The sequence below is a fragment of the Podarcis liolepis genome (genome assembly GCF_965112155.1).
Source record: "Podarcis liolepis genome assembly, chromosome: 15".
In the NCBI taxonomy this organism is placed as follows: Eukaryota; Metazoa; Chordata; class Lepidosauria; order Squamata; family Lacertidae; genus Podarcis; species Podarcis liolepis.
The window spans coordinates 34,020,251-34,035,533 of NC_139566.1; the positions used below are offsets into that span (position 1 = coordinate 34,020,251).

General features: G+C 46.6%; 1 protein-coding gene across 1 annotated transcript in view; it reads left to right on the top strand.

Annotated features, from left to right (window-relative positions):
* The window catches only part of ZDHHC8 (zDHHC palmitoyltransferase 8), a 134,294-nt gene that overhangs the window by 109,774 nt on the left and 9,237 nt on the right, over window positions 1–15,283 (top strand). The window contains exons 8-11 of the mRNA XM_083479038.1: window positions 208–313; window positions 3,929–4,038; window positions 8,000–9,039; window positions 11,817–15,143. Coding sequence (XP_083335164.1) covers window positions 208–313; window positions 3,929–4,038; window positions 8,000–9,039; window positions 11,817–12,000 — 1,440 coding nt within the window. The 3' untranslated portion in view covers window positions 12,001–15,143. The remainder of the gene's footprint in view (window positions 1–207; window positions 314–3,928; window positions 4,039–7,999; window positions 9,040–11,816; window positions 15,144–15,283) is intronic.

A 15,283-nucleotide genomic window follows, 5' to 3' on the forward strand; every position in this document is an offset into this window, starting at 1 on the left:
AGGAATCCAGGCATTAGCTTATGAGACTGACTTAAGTGTTTTCCTTTGCACCCTGACAATTTGGAGAAGTAATTCGAAATATTGCCAAATGCCTGCAAAATGGCATGGTCGGAATCAACCTCCTTACTTGAAGAGATTGCACGACTTCTATGCCACACTCTCTGGTATGGTATGGAAAGACCTCATTTGCTTTGTGGTTATTTTCAGTCTAAAGTTAGCCTGGAAGGGCTGGAAGATAAAACCATGGATATTCAGCCTCCTCTACCCCCCAAAGGAGATTCCAGCAAGTACAGTGAGCTGGGGAGCAGCGAAGGTACAGTACCCTGTTTTGTGCTTTGTACTTTTAAAACCAGGGAAAGTATCTTTGGTCTCTTGAAACCTCCTTTCTGCTAGAATGTGAAGATAGGTTGAGTTGGTAGCTGTGATGCAGAAAACTCTGTCCAGTTGGCAGAGGGGACATAGCCAAGCACATGTTGCGTGTGCACAAGGTCCTAGGTTAAATCTCAATCCTCTCTGGTTAAAAAGATCTCATTGTGGATATTTCACCCGTCCCATTGCAAGAATCTCCTGACAATGTTTTCAGAAAAGGACCGCTCCAGCCTGACTCTGTGGGAGTCTGAGTGTTATCTGTCTAGAGATAAGATGACTGCTATAATGGGTTGGGAGTTACTCGTGCGTAATCCTGCTCCATTTGAGCATTAGATTGCCTGGTTTAACCCTCCGGACTGCACAGCCCATCTCAGCGTGGCTGCCCTTAGTCACTCGTAGAATCTGTCTGTGGGCGTTTCTTAAAGCGTTGCCAACATAAGAGTTGTTTGACGCCCAATCGTCTCCGCCTCTCACTGCACGGGAGTCTCCTGCGCAGGGTGGGCGTGGGCAGCGGGGTGCTTGGGCTCTCCTCGCTAACTTCCAACGAAGAGTCCTGGAGCCCCTGCACCTCCCTGTCCCGTTGCTCTCCTGGATCCCTGGTGTTACACTCATTCTCTTCCCCTTCTTCCCGGCTGAGTCTCCCTCTAGCGCTTGGACCTTCCCCTGCAGAATCAGAGACCCTCTCCTTCTCCCATGCCTCTGATGGCAGTTCCCTGACAACTGCTTAAGCAACTGTAACACTCATGCAGTCCAGTAGCCTCCGTTAGTTTCTAGTTCATTTTTAGTTTGCAGTAGCTATAAAATAAGTTATGCTTCAGAGCCGTCGTCCGTGTAGTTCATCCTCTGCTGTGCTCTGCTGACTCTGGCAATGAGTTTGGTACTCACAGCTCAAAGTTGTGAGTCCATTGCACTTAGACCTGCTCTCCTGCAGTGGAAGGTCTCTGGGAGTGCTTTCCCAGCTCACCTGGCCCAGTCGGGGTTGAAGAGGTTGAGCCCAGTCGTTGGCACCGGCTCAAAGGTGAAGCTGACACTCAAAGCAGGTGTTGAGAAACACCTTTATCCACCTGAAGCCTTAGAGTGCTACTGCCATTAGGAGTAGACTGGGCTCGCTCAATCAGTGGTCTGACTTGCTATAAGAGAGCTTCAGAGTGATGTTATATGGGGGGGGGGACCCACCACTTGCAGCGTTAGACCACATCTTCTAACTAGCCCTCCAGATGTTGTTAGACTCCCAGCTTTCGTTATCCCTGCTGACATGCTCACGGACATCAATGCTGAAATGAGTTAGAGTCCAACATCTGGGGGGCCCAGGTTGGCCACCCCCCACTTTACAGGGAAGGGCCACCTCTCAGTGGAAGAGCACACACTTTGTCAGCAAATGGTCCCAAGTTCAGTTGCCGCTATCTACAGGGAAGGACGCGGGTGGCGCTGTGGGTTAAACCACAGAGCCTAGGACTTGCCGATCAGAAGGTCAGCAGTTCGAATCCCCACAACGGGGTGAGCTCCCATTTCTCGGTCCCTGCTCCTGCCAACCTAGCAGTTCGAAAGCACGTCAAAGTGCAAGTAGATAAATAGGTACCACTCCGGCGGGAAGGTAAATGCCGTTTCCGTGCACTGCTCTGGTTCACCAGAAGCAGCTTAGTCATGCTGGCCACGTGACCCGGAAGCTGTACGCCGGCTTCCTTGGCCAATAAAGCGAGATGAGTGCTGCAACCACAGAGTCAGCCGCGACTGGACCTAATGGTCAGGGGTCCCTTTACCTTTACCTGTTACAGGGAAGGTTTGGAAAGACCTGTGTGGAGTCACTGCCAGGCAGTGTGGACAGTATGAAGCAAGATGGACCCGTTTTCTTGCTTGGTAGAAGGCAGCATCCTATGTATTTTATATAAGAGCTAGCAACCTACACTGTTCAAATCAAGATGTGATTCTGCGGGTGGTATTCAGCTAATTTTTACTCAGAGTAGACCTGCTGGCATAAATCACTGCAATCTGAATGCATGCACACGAAAGCTCATACCAAGAACTAACTTAGTTGGTCTTTAAGGTGCTACTGGAAGGAATTTTTTATTTTGACTATGGCAGACCAACACGGCTACCTATCTGTCACTGCAACAAAGTTAGGCTCATTAAATTCAGCAGGTCTACTCTGAGTAAAATTTAGTTGAACGCCACCCTGCATCTCTGCAGTTTATAGTTCTCCTGCTGGTGTTCTCTGATATCACTTTGCCGTTCCTCTGGGCCACCCCTCTTTCATTTATAGAGTAACAAGATGCAAAGAAAGACAGGGATCTTTAATTGTAGCTATCCCTACGCCAACATCATCCAAATCCCTGTATGACAAAACTGGACCAGCCAAAATGGCTTCTTTGCTTGTACAAATAATAAAAGGTAAAGGGGGAGCCATGTTCTCCTTTGGTCTTGGTTGCTGTGTCTTCCAATGTTGATATATTTTGGGTTTTTTGTCCTGGTATTTTCTCTTTATGAAGGTAGTTGGGTGTCTTGGGTGTCTGTCTGTAGAAAAGTAGGGTATAAATTGAATCACGGAACATTCTGTTTTCACAGCTTCCCCTAACTTTCCTCAAGCCCCTGATTCATTTCCTAGAATTTCCTTCTCCTCATCTTATGACCTTTTTGACTGCATTGTCCCTCTGAAGAGCCAAACAAATCAGCCAATGGCAGCCAAAGACTCTTGCCTGCTTCACCTGCTCTGTTCCATCTATGCCAGTCTCTGCCAAACATTTTATCACCACCTCCAAATCCCTTTGCACATTGTAACATGAAGGGGCTGTAGCTCAGTGGCGGTTTCATATGCTCAGTGTGAATTATCCAAGGGAACACCTTGCTTATCCAGTGCTACTACGCATGTGCTTCTTTCATATGCTTGCACATCAACATGAACAAATTATTGTCTTATCTGTGACTGTCCCAGCTTGCCTTGAGGTTCCCAGGGGAAGCTGGGTTGAAATGGTGGAACTTACTAGAAGAGCAGAATCCTATCGTCCAGGGCAGAGTCAAGATAGGTTACAAAGGATTGCAGCAGGCAAGCAAGGCACAGTCTTTCAGGACCCTATGGCAAGGGCTGGCTGGAGCTCACCCAAGGAGAGCTGTTGTCTCAGCAGCATGCTGAGGCCTTATGAAGGCTGACTGGTCTGGACCTGCTGTTAACCCCTCTCCCTCTGAGGATAGGATTTAAAGGGGCATTACCTGAAGCTGCAGGTACTAGCTCCTATGGCATGTTGGGGGTGAGAACTCCATTAGTGGGAGGGAAGCTGTCCACGTCAGGAGCCTAGGAGCCACGTAAAGCCATGTCTTCTGGCCTTGTAGGTCCTGGAGTGAGGAGGCTGCTGATCCTCTACTTCAAAATAGGGCCTCTGTTCTGTCTTTTAAACTTGAGTGGCACTGAATAGTAAAAGACACTATACCTTGTGGAATAATATATGGTGTCTGTTTATATATCAAAACTGAAGAAAGCCAAAGGGGGGCAGGTTGAAGCCAGAGAACGTGACTTAGTGGAAAGAAAGAGAGTAAGTGAGTTTTCTTTCTTCTTCCCCACAACCAGAGAGCAGCCTTTCACCCAAACTGATGAGCCCCCCCACACCTGCAATGTACAAGTATCGTCCAGCTTTCAGCAATGATCCCAAAGTGCACTACCACGGAGCATCCGAACAGGTGAGCCTATCAATAGTTTGCAGTCTTATGGACACTTAACTGGGAATACGACCCTTTTGAATACGGTGGTGCTTACTTCCAGGTCAAGAAGCACAGGATTACATTGTAGTAAAATAATCAAAAAGTCTTTCCAAAAGCAGCAATTATGCAGGAAAAAATCTGCATGAAGAACAAATTTGAACCTCAGAAAATGTTTATCATTCATTTCACTTCTGTATTACTTTATATTTTTAAGGAGGGGAGATCTCAAAGCGGTTTACAAACTACATTAATTCATCAAATCAAACAATCCAGTATAAAACATTACAGAATAAAGTAAAATATAAAGTATACATTCCAAGCAACATAATTAAAAGGGAACTAAAATATTATCTTAAAGGATTTCCAAATAAAGCATTAGAAAAGGAGGTCAAGGACAGAATGCACATTTAACGCAGTAAAGTTAACTCTCTCTCTCTCTCTCTCTCTATATATATATATATATATTTATATTTCAAAAGAAAACTTAATTAAAAGAAGTCAAGTATAAAATGCACATTTAAAACAGTATAATTAGCAAGGGAATAAAATATTTTCTTAAGCAAAATACATATCTGCTTCTGTTGCTGCTAATCTTGCCAATGGTGGTTCATGGCAGGCGATGACTTGGCAGCCCAGGCTCAATGACTTGGGTCTGCACTAAGAGACAGCCAAGATTATCTCTGTTCTCTTCAGCAGCCTCAGATTTTTCAGCTGGAGTCAATCTGGGCTCTGCCCTCCCAGGCCAGCAAGGGAGGGAGCAAGTCTTTCAGGTCTCACAGCTAAGATGGTCTTTATTACATTTTCTAGCAAGAAGAACCAGAGGGGGAACTTCAGAAGTGGACCTTTCTGTCCCTCCCAATTAGCTACAGAGCTACAGTGCGGGCCATTTTATTTTTTACTCTCTATGAGCTGAAGTTTCTTCTCCTCGCATAAAGCAATCCCTCCATCCTTTTTAACTTTAAAACTGAGGCAGAGACACCGAGCGAAAACTTTGGTTTTAAGAAACATGCAGGGCTTTTGTTTTTTTGGGATTGGAGTTCAGTGTGGTGACTCATCAGTCTCTCTAAGGGGACTTGTCTGCTGGCTGATGGAGGGAGAGCTTTTGAAAGGGAGCCTTGCGGTGCAAGATTACAGCACTGAGTTAGCCTTGGCTGAAAAGCTTATTATCTCAACCGCTTCACCTTATTAGCTTGACAAATGGCTTGCTGCTTCCCTCCGCTATTGCTTTATGTGTGCTTCGGCTAGTGCTGAACTTGTAGCCTGGAACTGAATAGATCAAGCCGAATATAGGTAAAAAGCAGGATTGTGTATACTATGTGGAGCTTCCATGCTCATATGCCACAGAAACAGGATGCTGAACGTTTGTCCAGTCCAACAAGGATCTTTTTGTGTTCTTACAACTTTCTGTATATTGCAGTCCTGGGCAAGAAAAGCAAGCAAGCACAGAATTGCAGCTTTTAGCACAGAATATTCAGCATGATACAAGGGACGCAAGTGGCGCTATGGGTTAAATCACAGAGCCTAGGACTTGTCGATCAGAAGGTCGGCGGTTCGAATCCCCACGACGGGGTGAGCTCCCATTGCTCGGTCCCTGCTCCTGCCCACCTAGCAGTTCGAAAGCACGTCAAAGTGCAAGTAGATAAAAAGGTACCGCTCCGGCAGGAAGGTAAACGGTGTTTCCGTGTGCTGCTCTGGTTCGCCAGAAGCGGCTTAGTCATGCTGGCCACGCAACCCGGAAGCTGTACGCCGGCTCCCTCGGCCAATAAAGCGAGATGAGCACCGCAACCCCAGAGTCATCCGCGACTGTGTGGTGTAGTGGTTAAGAGCGGTAGACTTGTAATCTGGTGAACCGGGTTCGTGTCCCCGCTCCTCCACATGCAGCTGCTGGGTGACCTTGGGCCAGTCACACTTCTCTGAAGTCTCTCAGCCCCACTCACCTCACAGAGTGTTTGTTGTGGGGGAGGAAGGGAAAGGAGAATGTGAGCCACTTTGAGACTCCTTCAGGTAGTGATAAAGCGGGATATCAAATCCAAACTCTTCTTCTTCTAATGGTCAGGGGTCCCTTTACCTTTACCTTTATTCAGCATGATGGCCATGTTCCACCTCTGCTCTTGGAGGCAGTATACCTCTGAATACCACTTATTTGTGGGCAGAGTGCCGTTGAGCTTAGGCCCTACTTCTGTGCCTGTCACAGGCATCTGATTGGCCACTTGTGAGCACAGAATGCTGGACCAGGCGGTCCTCTGGCCTGATCCAGCTGGCTCTTATGTTCTTATCTACCCCCACAAAGCAGGAGAAATGATGCCGCTTGCAAGTGGGGAGGGCTTGTTGTTTGACTCTGGTCCTGCTTCTCACAGGCATCTAGTGGGCCATTGTGAGACTAGAATGCTGGACCAAGGGGGTGGGCCAGGGGAGCTTTGGCCTGATCCAGCAGGGCTGCTCTTATGTTCTTAGAGGGGTTAGATCAGGGGTCTGCAACCTTTAAGACAAAAAGAGCCACTTGGACCCGTTTCCGAAGAAAAAACAACAACTGGGAGCCGCAAAACCATTGGGACATTTAAAACAAATATATCTCCGGAGCCACGATCTGACAGCGGGCGGGAAGGTGACGTCGGGACGGTGCGTGACTAACGCACGCACCGCCCCCATGCGACGTCACAGCCAGTACAGCGCCCACCACAGTGAGGAGTGTCGGGGCGCACAATGCGCCTCCTCCCCTCGCTAGTATCCGCCCCGGAGCCGCGACAAAGATGTAAAAGAGCCACATGTGGCTCCGGAGCCGCGGGTTGCAGACCCCTGGGTTAGATAAATTCAGCAGCCTATGCAGTCAAACAGATTGGGAAACAGGTTTGGGGCCTTCAAATCCCTTTGGCCCCAGTAGACCTGAGGGCCTCACCATCTCCACCAAGGACTTAACAATGGGCATTAGATCTATTTGATGTGCATTTTAATGAATGGAATAGAGTGAAAGGTTATGTGTCTTTGAGTCATGTGGAGCATGTATGTATGAACTTAACAGTGCTCAGCTTATTTTTTTAGTTGCTGCTCTGTTAATGTTGTCAATATTGTTGTTATAGATCATAAATGCCGTATTGATTTGTGAATCATACAGGCAGCTCCCCGTTTGTTCGGGGGCTATGTTCCAAGGCACTGCACACACCAGTGAAATTGTGCATAATTGAAATCCATTGAAAAAGCCTGCAAACGCCCCGCCTCCATTCTGCCCTTTTAGTGATGTTTCAGTGGTGTCTTTATGACGTTTTAGGGTCACTTCCAGCGCAATGCGTGTATGCACAGTCGTGTGTATATTGAACACAATTAAACAGGGCGCTGCCTGTATAATATTGACCTTTGCTATAATTATGACATTGATCTTATTTTTTAATTTGCTGCTTTGCTAACAGGGTTTTACAGATTGTACTTGTTTCACTGGTGATTTTTAAATTATTTTATATGAATTATGCTTAATTTGTGGTGCTCTTGTTATGTTACTGCTATTTATTGTTTGTCGGCCAATTTGGGATTTATTTGACTGAAAAGCAGCATAGAAATTCCATCACTCCATCAATCAGTTACCATGGCCAATGGTCAAGGATGATGGCAGGCTAGCAATATCTAGAGCAGCGGTTCTCAACCTGTGGGTCCCCAGATGTTGTTGGACTACAACTCCCATCACCCCTGAGCTCTGGCCTTGCTAGCTAGGGGTGATGGGAGTTGTAGTTCAACAACATCTGGGGACCCACAGGTTGAGAAAGGCTGATCTAGAGGGTCATGAACCCATCATCCCTGCTACAAAACCTTTATTCAGAAGTTGAGATTAGGGGAACTGTACATTGAGGGCAAAAGAGATCTGTCATAGATTAAGATGTGGGAACAACCATCAACATTTTACTGCTCCTGACCTGTCTCCCCTCCCTCTTCATATTTACTTTCCCATCAGATCTCCATTCAGGAAGGACACAAGCCAGGATCTGTGATGGAGGAGAATGACAGCAGCCTCGATTACCAGTCAGAGCCCAGCCTGGATATCCCGAACTACCGGAAGAGTTCCCTTCACAAGACTTACCAGTCTTCCCCGCTGCAGATAGATTCCTTTGCTGTCAACTCGAGGTCTTTGAGCCTGAAATCTGCCAGCAGGAGAGGAGGAACAGACAAAATGCCCCTGCATCCCATGAAGTCAGAAGGGGCCACCTCCACACCTTACAAAAGCATCTTTTCCCCCAACTCCCTCTCAAACAGGAATGGGAGCTTGTCGTATGACAGCTTACTCAACCCCATGTCCCCCTCAGGGAGGAGATGCATAGCTCATTCCGCCGTGGGCTCCGTTGGGTACCACTCACCGTATTTGTCTGCCAAAATGTGCCACCTGCGGGGCAGGGAGCTTCAGCGCGTTCCCCCACAGAGCTTCAGCCCTGTGCTGGGCAGCTCGGCCCTGCACCCACGTGACCCCTCGCCAGTGCGCTACGACAACCTATCGAAAACAATCATGGCATCCATTCAGGAAAGGAAAGAAATGGAAGAGAGAGAGAAGCTCCTCCTCTCTCACCCAGACTCGGTGTTTGCAGACTCTGGTGTGTACGACACCCCTAGCTCCTACAGCCTTCAGCAAGTCAGCATGCTGTCAGAAGACCCCCGTAGCATAGTCATGAGGTATGGCTCTAGGGACAACCTGATGACCGGCAACAGCTTTAGCGTGAGGAATCCTGTGCTGCAGGCATCCGTTTCTTCGCTCTCAAGTGCGATGACCAGAACGTCAAGGACTTCTACTCCTTCCCTCCAAGCTGACCTAGCCAATAACAATGTCCAGGCCCATCAGGCACTGCAGGGCAGGATGAGCAATGGCTCCTATAAGTCACCCAGCCACCAAGTCCCATCATCCCCCGGGGGGATTCCCAGGTCGCCCTCTTATGGAGGCCCTAAAGCTGTCTCCTTCGTTAACACCATGGAGATAACAGAGGCACAGCCTATGGGGACTCCAAGGTACGGATAAGCTTTCATATCACTGTTGTTGTTGACAGCAGGCGTGCAAGAAAAAGGGGGAAGAAGCACTTCAAATGAACAAAGAGTGCTTTGGTGCTCACTGATGAAAGACTTGTTATTATAGCTCAGTGCCTTTCAGAATAAAATAAAAAAAGCAAAACTCTCTCTCTCTCTCTCTCTCTCTCTCACACACACACACACACACACAGAGAGAGAGAGAGAGAGAGATTCTTAAAATCTAGCCAACTATAGAAACATCTTGAAAAAGGAGTACAGAAATAACTAAATGATTAAATCTTTGTCCACCTTTTTCAAGCTGTTTCTGTAGTTGGGTAGATTTTAAAAGCGGAAGTGTCCCCCCCCCCCGTTTTTTAATGAAAATAAATAAATTCTCAAGCCTCTGAAGCGTCTAAGGAAGGCACTGAGCAATAATTAAGGGCCTTTTATAACATCCCATGGAGAAAGAGGCAGGACTCATCTGAAGTTGCAGGACCATGGATAGCTCCAAGTGAGCAACGTGCTCCAACAAGGGTTGGGGATCAGGCTGAGGCCTTGGGAAATGCTGTCCCCAGGCTCTGCCCCCTGCTGGGGAATGCCATAGCTTTCAAGGGCCAATCATGTGATCTAGAGACGGGCACTCCTCTGTTCCATAGCCTCTCTCCTGGTGCCCTCCTTGCATTGCTGGCCCAGCGGCATGCAAGGGGAGGCATCTGGCTCCAGGCTCTGATCCTACGGGCCCTGCTGTTCTGAGAGGTTCTTCTGGGAGCTCCTGTCAGACAGCCTCAAGCACAGTAGATTTCTGATCTCCAGCAGTCAGCTCACAGCCCTGAACTCTTTAGCCGGTGCCTCTGACTCTCTGTGTCTGGATTGCTGGTGAAACCAGGGGTTAAGACACCACCTGTGGCACTCCTGATGTCTGCGTAGAGGTGCTGCATATAGGATTGCAGTGTTAACCATTAATTAACTATTAATTAATTAATTATTCCACCTTTCTCCTAGTTCAGGACCTAAGGCAGCTCGCAATATGAATTAAAAACAGATACGGTGGGGTTTTTTTATTTTAAAAAAAATCACCCACCCATTATAAATATATTGTGACCTGGATCTAGGATATCTGCCGGACCAATTCTAACCCTATATGAGCTAACGTGGTAGGATTTCTTTGCCTAAAGATATGCGGCGCAGGCAGCAGCTCATTTTAAAATTGGAATGACAATTCCTGGGATAGTTCCTGGGAAACGTTGCAGTTTAATTTGAATGATGTGTGGGAACGTGCAGTTTTTTAAAACAACAACAACAACAACTGCATTTTGCCATGTTTGCATTGGAGTAGAATAACATTTAGGTGTATGGAATCTTCCTCTCCTCACACCTGTAGGTGGTGGACCTGGCATTTCTGAAGCATTTCATTCTCATGTAGTATGTCAGAGCTTGTCTTACTGGACGTGGAGAAGGCAAACATGGGTTGAAATACTTACTGAGCCATGAAGATTACTAGGGGGCATTGGTTCAAGGGCTGACCTACCTCTCAGGGCTATTGTGAGGATAAAGTGGGACAAGCTCATGTATGCCTTCTTCAGCTCCTTGGAGGTCAGGCAGATAACATTAAGAAATTACAGTGGCAGGACTTGGTATGTTTGTGTTTCTCCTGAAACTGAAGCCTGGCTTCCCCACCACCTTTGACAGCTAGATGAGATCAGGGCCCTGCAGGATTTAACTTCCTTCCGCAGGGCCTGTAAGACAGAGCTATTCCGCCTGGCTTTCAATTTGAACTTAGCCTGATCTTTTATTCCCCTTCCTTCCCTCCCCCTCCCCGTTTTATGAAGGTTACCCGCTCTGGGATCCCACAGCTAATTCTCCCCTGGTCTCCTCGCTGGCCCAAATAGGACTAATTTAGCCAGCTAGCCCTGGTGATCATCTAATGTTTATTGGATGGATTTTCCCCTTAAACTGGTTTTTGAATTCTGAATTTATTGTTCTTCACGTTTTGTACGGTATTTTATGCTGTTTTTTTGTTGCATCAATTAAGTGTTTTAAATTTGTTGTTAGCCGCCCTGAGCCCGGTTTTCTGAACCAGGAAGGGTGGGGTATAAATAAAATATTATTATTATTATTATTATTAATTATTATATCAGTCAGCGAATCAAGTGCAGTTCATTAGACACTGCCTTTTGCCATACTTCAGCCGAGCCGCCCGATTTTGAAAAATGAATAAAATGGCACATATCTGTTAAATTAAATGTATGCCCATCCTTCTCTCTCCTTAAACCAGATTTTTTTTTTTTTAAAGTGTTGAGTAAAAACTGCTTTGGGTATGTGGGTGAGTGATATTTCAGCCAATCAGTCCTGTACACAACATGTTTTTCCCCCACCATAAACACATGGAACCATTTTCTTCTGAGCTAATTCCATATCACAAAGCTGGAGAACGTGTGGCCCCCCAGATGTCGTCGTACTGCACCTCCCATCATCCCCAGCCAGCATGGCCAATGTTCAGGGGTGATGGGAATTGTAGTCCAGTATTCTAGCAGGCCACAGATTCCCCACCCCTGCCATAGGAAAAAAAGCTGTCTTCCTAAACAAAACTCAGTGACTACAACAATGGTTCATATTAGGTCTTTCTGTCTCCTAAGCAAGTGGCTCTTGCGAATGTGTTCTCTTGGCTGTTCTTTGCGGAACCAGAGCATAAACAACCTCTTGGAAGTTTATGTTGAGCTTTGGTTTCTGTTGCTTTCTGTCTACTAACTCCCAATCCCATTGTCTTTCTTCCAACACAGGGAAGACATCCAGTTGAAGACACCTCACAGTAAAATTAATGGACAGCCAAAAGGAATTTCCAGAGTAGAGTGTCGGCTAGGTTCAACGTCTAGCTCTCAGGGGCCCCCCATGAGTCCTGCTAGACACTCAAACGTTAAGAAAGTGTCTGGAGTGGGTGGAACAACCTACGAAATTTCAGTATAAAAAGAAATTCGTAATATAAAGAGCCATCCGCAAACCCGGCCATGAAGCTAGGTGCACTGTGAAGAGTCACACAATAATGCCAACAAGATGAAAAGTAGGAGCAGCAGCTGATGGTGACCTTTCTGTATTATTTTGTGTTGTTTTTATTAAAAAAAAATACATACACACAATCTTTTTTTTTCTGGCCAAAAACCAGCTGCAGCCTTATTCTTGAAGGAATCAGACTTTGTACAGCTCATTGGAAACTATCCTGAACAGACAATTGGGAACTAATTTAACATCTGCTGACGTATGGCACCACAATTCAGAGGGTTTTTTGGGTTTTTTGTGCGTGGAAGAGAATGGGAAAGCTATTGTGCGTTTGTCTCTGTCCACCAAACCTTGTCATGTGGACATTGTCGTGCTGTGGTCTAAAAACAATTTCATGTGGGCTTAGTGTTTTCTCTTAAACTCTCCAGGGTTGATGGAAAAGAATATGAAGGAGCGGCTGAGCCCAACAAGGGTTTTATATATTTGGGTAGCGGGTTTGGCCTACAAGTGATCAAACTGTTCAATTGTTTGGAGAAGTTGAGTATGTAGCAGACCGTTGCCCCTAATCAGCAGGGTTGGCTTGTTCCTTGCCTACAATGGTTTCTGGTTCATTTCCAGGGAGAATGCAGATTCCTTGTGCCTGTCCTCATGTTCATGAGGACAGATCTGCTTCTTCCATTGGAATGAATGGGGAAGCTCACAGGTACATTGAAGGTCATGCGCACGTGTGACCATGTATGGATCTCTGCATTGGTGAGCAAACACATGAGGAAGAACTCCCAAGTGATGTTGATTGTATCCCTCTTCAACTGAAGGAGGCCAGTGGGTTCCCAGTAGTCATCCAGCAACCATCTTGGAGACTGGTCTATATGGGCAAAATAAGGAAAGGGGCGGTTTCTTAGTTACCCTATTGCCATTTGTGGTCGTGTAGGAGATTCTGTGTCAACAACTGCATCTGTCCATGTCCTAGAACCATTAAACAAGCAAGGACAATTTTCTTCCTTGGACAATTTTAGGTAGGTTTTTTTTTAAAAAAAGAAAAAAGCCTGTCTTGCTCAAGAGAGAGAGAGAGAAAATCAAATATTTGGATGGTAACCTATTAATGTAAACAGCCATCCTCCTTCCTCCTCTTTTTGTGCTACTGGAGATGGGCTGTAATACAATGTGTTGTCTTGCACAGGTGCAGTGTGTATAATCTCAGTGCAAGGTATTATATGATCTGTCGAAATTTGCTGTGTGTGTGTGTGTGTGTGTGTGTGTGTGTGTGTGTGTGTGTGCACGCACATGATTGCGTGCATAACTGATAGTGTGTGATTGTCAGCCGGGCACGTGCCTGTAGGAGATAGATTTTATTGCTTGCCTGATGATCAGTGAACCCTAAATATTTAGAGACAAGTCAGGTATATTCCAGTGCTGGTGCTCACGCTGGCTAGAGCTCCCATGAATGGGAATCTGGAGACAAAAGAAAATCCTCAAGCGACTTGTTTACAAAGATTCAAGATGTTCATTCTCTGAAGTAGAAAGTGTTTCTTGTCCTGCCGCCCCAGAGTTGTCAATCACGGACACTATTGGATTTGCACGTTTTTAGAGAAAAGCAAGTTGAAAAAGCATTGCATTTAGGGACCTGATGCTTAACGTGATTGCCTTAAACCTTTCTTTTTTTATTATTCAAATGATTTCTTTTATAAGTGTCCCTAAGTGAAGGGGTAAGAGTTTTTAAAAGTTTAACATCCAGGTGTATAAATGAGAGGTGACACCAGAGACCATTTGCAGGAGACCTGAATGAGATCGTGACTACAGTACTGAGTAGGGAGGAGGTAAATCCTGTTCTATTTACCAGTTTAAAATGGCCTCCATTAAGTTTATATTTGTTCTGCACAGGGAAACCTGGAATTTTTCACTTGCAGCACAACCACCAGCTACAAGGCAAGGGAGTCACCAAATAATAACTGAAACAGTGATGTCAGGTGCCAGTCAAACTGGTAGGGTAGAAGGCAGGGAGGCCAACAGTAGGTGGCGCCAGAGCAAATGACAAGCAGAGCCAACTTATTCTATTTAGTCCCTAGCCTCCTCCCTACTGTGTTTTACAAGGGCAACAGTTAGACTAGGGCAGAGGAAGGTGACAGTCAGTGCAACCCCTGGATTGGCTGTAAGTAAGGAGGCAGGTAGGGATTGGCTGAGGGCAGACTGAGGTTGGTGGGGCAGTACCCCATTCGCCCTAATGGACCAACAGCCATTGAGTGGAAAAGTTAGCCCCGGTTTCCTCAGCAGAAGACGGAAAGATGCCTTATGCCTTGTATCTGTTCATCTAGTATTATCTGCCCTGACTGTCAGCGGCCCACCAAGGGTCTCAAGTAAAGAGTCTTGCCCATTGGCTGATCCTTCCACCCAAATCTTTTTCAAGCTGCAGGTACCTGGAATTGATTCTGGGACTGTCTCTACCACTAAGCTAGGATCTCACTGCAGCGCCAGCAATCCTGATCTTATTCTTGCCCCCTCCCTGCATTGCTGCATTTAACCACGCACATCAAATTAACTAAACGTGGCAATAAATACAAACACACACAACTTCAGCGGACCATGCAGCCAAGTCACGTCCAGCCAACTCTCGAAACAGCTCTGCTTTCAAAAACTTGAGTGTTTTGTTTTAGCATATTTCGGCCCTCTCAGTCGAGAGCCCTTCAGCCGGCACTGGCACCCTGCAAAGTCACACAGCTGGTGACAGCCACAGCTGGCTTCCTCTCTGCAGAGTGGTTTTGATAGAAGAGGCATGGATCCTTCTCTGGGGCATGCTTCTGGTTCTTCCGGTCAACCACTGATAATGAATGGGATCCATGCAGGCGGGGAGTGGTCAAGTTAATCCTTTCCTCTTCTGCTGCCACCAGAGGAAAATCCTTAATCTGGAGGTGACGTTTGCATTGGAAGGAAAGTTACCATTGATATCAATGGTGGGATTTCCTCCCCAAGTCAATGCATGCTTCAGAAGTGGGGAAGACCATACTTCAGTGGTGGAACATATGCTCTGCATGCAAAAGATCAGGTTCAGACCCCTCATCTTTGGGTGGGACAGTGACAGAGCCCTGTTTATAATCCTGTAATGCTGTGACCAGTCAGTATAGACCAGGGGTCTGCAACCCGCGGCTCCGGAGCCGCATGTGGCTCTTTTACACCTTTGCCGCGGCTCCGGGGCGGATACTAGCGAGGGGAGGAGGCGCATTGTGCGCCCCGACACTCCCCACTGTGGCGGGCGCTG